Source organism: Barbus barbus (genome assembly GCF_936440315.1).
Source record: "Barbus barbus genome assembly, chromosome: 31".
In the NCBI taxonomy this organism is placed as follows: domain Eukaryota; kingdom Metazoa; phylum Chordata; class Actinopteri; order Cypriniformes; family Cyprinidae; genus Barbus; species Barbus barbus.
Window position 1 is genome coordinate 29,312,236 of NC_136759.1, and position 8,132 is coordinate 29,320,367.

General features: G+C 43.1%; 1 protein-coding gene across 1 annotated transcript; it reads left to right on the plus strand.

The window, feature by feature from the left end:
• Positions 1–524: 524 nt before the first annotated feature.
• cyp2y3 (cytochrome P450, family 2, subfamily Y, polypeptide 3) lies at positions 525–7,524 on the plus strand. Its single transcript, XM_079387436.1, has 9 exons — positions 525–813; positions 1,097–1,259; positions 1,349–1,498; positions 1,623–1,783; positions 2,057–2,233; positions 2,358–2,499; positions 6,015–6,202; positions 6,366–6,507; positions 6,780–7,524. The coding sequence occupies exons 1-9, from the start codon at positions 643–645 to the stop codon at positions 6,959–6,961; spliced, it is 1,476 nt and encodes a 491-aa protein (XP_079243562.1). The 5' UTR covers positions 525–642; the 3' UTR covers positions 6,962–7,524.
• The last annotated feature ends 608 nt before the right edge of the window (positions 7,525–8,132 follow it).

An 8,132-nucleotide genomic window follows, 5' to 3' on the forward strand; every position in this document is an offset into this window, starting at 1 on the left:
AGTCTGCTTTTAGCTATTATGCGGCCCGCAGCTGGAACCAGCTTCCAGAAGAGATCAGATGTGCTAAAACATTAGCTACATTTAAATCAAGACTCAAAACTCACCTGTTTAACTGTGCATTTGAATGAGCACTGTGCTATATGTCCGAACTGACTGCAATACATTTTATGTATAATCATTTTCTTTAAATTTATTTTAAATCATTTTCTATATCATTTTAAAATTCCTTGTTTTTATTATTCTTATTTCCATGTTTTTATTGATTTTAATGTCTATTTCACTTTATTTTATGTAAAGCACTTTGAATTACCACTGTGTATGAAATGTGCTATATAAATAAACTTACCTTGCCTTGCCTTGCCTTGGGATGAAAGCTTCATTGTGCAAGTGCCTTTGCTGAGAAAAAAATATATATATATTCAACTTTCCACCACAGAGATTATGGTGCAGTCTGGTTAAAGTGCACAAGAGGTATTTGATCACATGCCTTACCTCTGTCCCACTCATGCTGGAACTGCCCCCTTACTGCTCTGACTGCTCTGCCTCCACTTCATATACAGAGAACACAGCGCAAAGAGTTATGGAATTGAGAAAACATAGAAAGATATAAACTGGGCTGTAAGCAACATTTACAGAAGAGGGATGGAACTGTCTAGCTCACTGGTGTTGGTTTTAGTGTTGGCTGTGTTGATGTTGGTCTGGTTGAAGAGGAAGGAGAATGGACCTTCTTTGCCCCCGGGGCCACTGGCACTGCCACTGATTGGCAACTTGCCAATCATGGACAAGCGCGCACCCTTTAAAAGCTTTATGCAGGTAAAAAAGGTAGCAGGACTATGTATTTCTGAATGTTATGCTTCAAATATAAGCGTGTAAATAGCATCTTATTGAAAGGTTGTTGCGTTTTGGTTTTGTGCAGATGTTTACCAGTGCATCATAGCAGAGTTGTCTTTGGTGGATTAAGCTGTGCCACAGAGAGATTTCATTGTTCTTTGTGGACCATTGGTTTTAGAGTAGCAAATTACATATGTTCTGAAATGCTCAAACACTTGCTGAGTTTGCACTGGTGGGTGATGGTAAACTGTATTCTCTCAAACAGTGGAGCAAAACCTATGGGTCTGTGATGACGGTGTACCTCGGGCCTCAGAGAATGGTGGTTCTGGTCGATTATGATACAGTGAAAGAGGCTTTAGTGGACCAGGCAGAGCACTTTACAGGCCGAGCACCCATTCCCTTTCTGATCAAAGTTCTGAGAGGCTACGGTGAGATTAATGTTCATTTTTGTCAAAGACTGATGTTGTCAGTCTAAAGAAGGTCATTCTAAATTTTGATACCTCTTACATGTTTCCAGGTTTGGCCATCAGTAATGGAGATCGCTGGCGTCAACTGAGGCGGTTCACTCTCACCACACTGAGGGATTTCGGAATGGGACGCAAACGAATGGAAGAGTGGATTCAAGAAGAGAGCAGACATTTGCTGAAGAGCTTTGAGGAAAGCAAATGTGAGCGAAGAGAGCATTTGACATTTCCACCTCATGAGTTCATTATTACTGCAGTGATACACATTCTGTACTTACAGCTGTCAGATTTGTGTGATAACTTTTTTTTTTTTTTTTTCTCCTTCAGCAACACCAGTTGATCCTGCCTTCTTCCTGAGCCGGGCGGTGTCCAACGTGATCTGTTCACTAGTGTTTGGGCAGCGCTTTGTTTATGAAGACAAAAACTTCCTGCACTTGCTCCAGATCATCTCCAGGCTCCTGCGCTTTATCAGCAGCCCCCAGGGTCAGGTGAGCAGATGGGACAGTCTGGGGCAGAATATGGAGCAAAAAAGATATCCTCAAGAAATCCCAAAATATCCTTTCAAGTTAAAAGGAAAAGGAAATGGGTTGCTAACAGGGCTTCTTATAGTGCTTCTAAAATAAATGATAAACTGATAAAAGCATGACAGCAAATTGGAATGTAGAGGGTGTGACAAAATAGCCAAGACTCACAATTAGCAACTTGGTTGATCTTTTAAAGAATATGAACGTCTCCATAACAATTTTTTTCAACCCCAACAGCTGTACAACGTCTTCCCTAAACTAATGCAACTCTTGCCTGGTAGACATCATGAAATGTTTAAAGAGATAGAAGACGTCAAAGCCTTCGTCTTGAAAAAAATCAAGGAACATGAGGAAAATTTGGATTTCGGTGACCCAAAGGACTTTATTGACTGCTTTCTTAACAAACACAAACAGGTATCGAAAGCTAAATTTAAAACTCTTCGGATGTTCCGCTTTTCTTATGTCTTTTATTTACGTTATTATCTGTTGTTCAACAAAGTATACAATTTCTGTTCTGTTTCTTTATGTACTACAACAGGAGAAACACAATCCTGACACAGAATTCCACAAGGATAACATGTTGGGGACCGTTTTGAATCTGTTCATAGCTGGTACAGAGACCACCAGCACAACTCTCAGATATGCCCTGATGCTTCTTATCAAGCACCCCCACATACAGGGTATGTTCAAAAGACATACGTAGGGATTACAGTGGCCCTCCTTGCTGTTAAAGTGCACACTACAAGACTATGAATCATGGTCCTCAGTCTCATTTTATGTTGTGTTGGTGCACATACAAAACAAGAATATAGATAAGTGTCTATATACAGTAAGACAGTTCGATGTTTATTTTATTTATTGCTCTCGCTTTCCAATCTCTCTCTCTCTCTTGCACTCTTTCACTGTTTCATAGTTTGATTAGTTATTCACGATTGCTTTCCTGCTTATGAGGACAGTGTGTACACATGGACTAATCCACCAGATTTCTTTTTTTTTTTTTTTTTTTCTTGGCCTGTCAGTAACACAGATAACACATGACAGTACGTATGTGTAGTTATGCTATCATCATTCACAGCCTTTTTTTTTTTTTTTTTTTTTTTTTTATTAATTAATTAATTAAATTTTATATACCCTTTTATTTAACCATACTATGACCGACAAGACCAGGGGACAGAGAAAACAAGAGAGAGAAAAAAAAAAAAAATAATAATAATAATAATAATAATAAAAAAATAATAATTATAATTATAATGATAATAATAAAAATAATAATAATAAAAAAAAAAAAAAAAAAAAAAAAGGAATTAGAAAAAAAAAAAAAAAAAAAAAAAAAAAAAAAAAAATTGTGGATAAAGTCAACAGAGAAGGGGGAGAGAGAGAGAGGAAAAAAAAGAGAATGGGGGATAGAGAGAGAGAGGAAAAAACAAAACAAAAAAAAAAAGACAATTTGCTTCGATACCTGCTGACAAAAAGAGAAAACAACAGAAGACACAACAGAAGACACAACATCAGAGAAACTGCAGCAACAACCAACATCTGTATGAATCACAATAAATTCTAAATGTTAAATGTTATTGAGCAACACGCATAACTAATATTACAAAATAAGTTTTGAAGCAACAGCAGATCAGAACAATGTGTGTCTGTGAGCACCCGTTTTTACACCAATGTGAATGCTTGAGTGTACACCTGTGTGTGTGAGCGCGCTTGTGTTCATAAGGTTCCTCCATGTAAATGTTTAATAGTGTGTGTGTGGGGAACAACAGCCCCATCCCGCAAGGCATGAAGCAGGCATGGAAGAGACCCAGGCCCCAAACATCCGGAGGCCCCCCAGGGCACGGGACCCCCAGGGGAACCACCGCAGGGACAACTGCGGCCCCCACCCAGAAAAGGGCAGAGGAGAGCCCGAAGGTGGGACATCCGACAGCCACAGTGTAGACACCCCAGGGTGCCGTGGCGGCAAGCCCGCAGGCTCCGCCGGCAGCCGACCACACCAGGGCAGACCGAGCCCTGGGCCCGGAGATCCAAGGGCCCCCCACCCCCCAACCGGGGCCCAGCAAGGCCAGTAGGGCCAGGCCCCGCCAAGCGACCGCCGAGAGTGGGCCAGCGCTCACCCGAGCATCCTGCCCCGGCGCGAGAAACCACCAATGCACCGGCGGCATCCTCCACCGGCAGGGCATGGTGGTGGGGTGGGGGTCGACTGAGATGATGAGTGAGGTGGAGTCTAAGGCCCGACCTGACACATAGACGTAGACGAACAAGCACACATATACACAAGCATACGTTCCCACCCTCATGCACGCAACGAATATTCTCACCCTCACCCCACATATAGACACACAAAAATGGACATGGTACCCACACTCACACTCCCTATATGCACTCTATACTCCTAGATCCAGGCACCACCACCCCCAGAGGGGTAATCAGCGCCCGATCCCGGAGCTGAACCCCCTTCGCTCTGGCGTGGGGACAGGAAGACCACCCCGGTCCCCGCAGCAGCAGAGAAGACCACCAGCCCAGACCCCGACCGGGCGGCCAGCTCATCCTCGCAGCCCCCGGCCCCGGACAGAGAACAGAGAACAGGGGTGTGAGATAAAAAAAAAAAAAAAAAAAAAAAAGAGACCCCATGCTTCACCTCACCCGCTCAAATGTAGTGTTGGTGTGTGTTGTTCTAAGGTGCTTTAAAACAGGGGTGCTTTAAAACAGGGGAGGGGCACCCTCCACAAGCTTGTGTCAGCTCGTCCCCTCCCTAGAGCCCTCAATGTCTATGTGCAACTTAAAATTGAGAAGTGGGCACTGGCACCAGAGGGAAGGCTGAATGAACAGACCGCCCTCCGGATGCCATTCAGTGTGCCCACCCCCAAGGCCCTATATGTATGTGTCATGTGACAGTAAGTAATGAGAATGTCTAAGCTGTAATGTGTGATTGAGATGCAGGTGGCCACGAGGAGACAGAGGAGTACCACCTCCCCCGCATCCCAGCGACACACCCGCACCTCAAAACCCTACCTATGTGTTGGTGTGATGGAGCGGGAGAAGTGAAGCCTTAGGGATGGGGAGGAAAGCATCAGAGGGGGCAAAATACCCCCCCCCTTCGGAGCCAGCTCCCCCGCTGACCCCCATAGGCACCCCCGTTACCCCAAATCTGCCCAGGGCGGGGGGCCCAGGCCCATCCAGACCAGGGCCCATGGCAGCCCGGGGCGGCCCACCAGACCCCACAGCAGAGGAAAAACTACCCCACCCCATCACTCATTCAACTCCCAGACTACATAAGACAATAAGACACCCAGGTTAGGCCCGTTTTCCCTGCCTCTATTGGATCCCCCCCGCGGAGGCACCGATGCATCGAAGACCCCCACACCAGGGCCGGGCCCAAGCGCATGCACCAACCCATGCTCCCGGCGGCACACCAACCAGGACCCAAGCCCCCCAGGCCCAGCCGTAACCCCAACCGGGAGGCAGAGCGCCCCCAGAACCCCAAGCCCCCCCCGGACCAACCCTGGAATAGTGCAGCCGCCAGGCCGGCAACCTACGTCCGCCGGCACAGGCATCCCCAGTAGCGCCGCATGCAGCCGCCAGAAAAACAGCACCCAAGAGTCACCAATACCCCATCCAGGCCAAGATCGCAGCCCCAGCGCCGAACCCCCCAAGAAACCCACCCCCAGGGAACTCCCAGATGCCCCAAGCCCATATGGCCACCCCAACAGCAAAAACCACAGCCGGACAGAATCAGGACCCCCACTCACACTAGGTGATGGAGCTGATCAAAGGAGTCCAGAGAGATTGATCTAATGTGGCAGCAGAAGCTGTGTCAAGACTAATATAATCCCACAAATAATTTCTATATTGGTTGATATTAAGATTATTTTTATTTTTCCAGTTCATGAGGACAGTCTTCTTAGCAATGCATAGGGCAGTGAAAGCCATGTAATCCACCAGATTTCAAATAATTTTGTTCAAGTGAATTTGAAACAAATTGTAGCATCTTTGTTACAAGAGCATTTGAAACAAGCATGTACTGTGAGCACTTATTTCTTTTCTAAAATATTAAACAAAAATCTTGCATTTGTAGTGTATGTAGTTTTACATGAATAATTTTTAGCCAGTTTTATCTGGTGTCTATTTGTTTTTATTAATTAGTCCAAAATTATTGAGCATATATAAGAACAGAAATGGCACTGATATATTTCAGAGCAAATGCAGAGGGAGATTGACAGAGTTATTGGACAGAACAGAATCCCTACAATGGATGACAGGAAGTCCCTCCCCTTCACTGATGCGGTGATTCATGAAGTACAGCGCTATCTGGACATTGTCCCACTAAATGTTCCCCATTATGCCACGCATGACATCTCATTTAGAGGTTACATAATACCAAAGGTAAGATTGAATACATACAGTGGTCAACGAGGTTACTAGATTATATTGTCCTACAATGGCAACTGTTACAGAATGCCCCAAAATATTTCCTAAATATCTTTTTTCAATGCATTGTGCTCAATCTGGTTATTTTGTGTACATTTAAATTGATTTTTCGCCCCAGGACACAGTAATTATTCCCATGTTGCACTCTGTCCTAAGGGATGAGGGACAGTGGGAAACCCCTTGGACGTTTAACCCAGAGCACTTTCTGGATGACAATGGCAACTTTAAAAAGAATCCAGCATTTATCCCCTTTTCTGCAGGTAAAATCTGTGAAGTCTCTCATGTGAAACTAAAGTTAATCTTTTTTTTTTCTTTTTTTTTTTTATAGCATAATGAGAGATTTACAAGCAATATTTTAAAGGCCAGTCAACACTAAATCAAGTATAGGATTTTCAGCACAGCACCTTGTTTAAGCAGACCTCTAGAATTACAGGACAGTCCCCTAACATAAGCTTCAAATTGAGGTACTATAACTTTTAGCATAAATAGGATTAATGATCATGATCTTTTATTCTGTCTTGCACATTTGCAGGTAAACGCTCTTGTGTGGGTGAGTCTTTGGCTCGTATGGAGCTCTTTCTGTTCATCGTCTCTCTGCTTCAGAAATTCAGCTTTAGCAGTCCAAAGGGTCCAGATGGAGTAGACACCAGTCCTGAACTCAGCAGCTTTGGCAACATGCCTCGATTCTATGATCTTATTGCATCCCCCCGCTAAGCAACAGAGATATTGTGCCTTGTCTCATTTTACAAAAATGTGGACGAAAAATCAGTCTTTCTTTGAAGACTCACATTAATGCCATAGTCACATTAATAATCATAGCCTTTGACCAAATCAGAGCACCAAGTACTACTTAATAGTCTCTTTGAGCACAAGCTTAAGAAGATTGAAGAAGCATTGAAAATTTATAAGGCAGTCACCCAAGCAAAATTTCAGGCCACCTGTCTTTGGGTCATCCTGCATTGCCAGGGGAAGCGGAATTGATTTTCTGCTGTGAATGAGATGTGTTGTAAATAGAAACTTGTGTCTTACCTTGTCCAAAAGTGAATGATATAAAGACTGATTCCTGCAAAATAATATATTTCTGCATAAACTCACACCGTAAACAGGTAATTTACTCAGTTGGTCACTTACTGAATTTGAAAACCATTGACGGATAATTCACACTTTCCTTTTATTTGTCCATTATTATATTGATGTCACAAACTATGCTAAGATGTAATTATTTAAATATTTGACTTTTCAAATTGATCAAATAAATAAAACTAATCAATTTGTCTAAATGTACTTGTCATTCCATGGTTCTTTAATTATTCTCTGATGGAACAGACTTCTCCACCAAACTGATGGAAAACAATTTGTTGCACTATTACTATGTCCAAATGCATGAAACATGAGTATCATGGCAGGTCAGGCAAAATGAGGAGAGGCAAGCTTATTGCAGCACTTTATTACAAACAAAACAAATGAACAGAATCAAACAATGATGAAGAACACAGGAGAAATGTGTGTCAACACAAGACAAATAATTTAATCAACTGAGGGCTAGATATACACCGGAATAATGAGACCTCGACAAGAAACAAGTGGGACTCATTAACTATGACAACATACTGATGAAAAAAAAACAAAAAACAAAAAAAAACAGGAAGACAAGGATGTGCAAACAACCCAGACAACAACAGAGTTGGTTCCAAACCTGGCTTAAGGCCATTTCACACTGAGCATGAAGCGAAGGCGAATCGCCGACAAATAGTGCTTTCACACCGAGCGCGAAACTGTTAATCGCCTTCTGCTAATTCACACCTGCATGCTAGGTGGTGCCAACCAACAATGCATTTTTCCTCCGATATGTATCAGGTAAATAGATTTAACAATTCTCAATAAC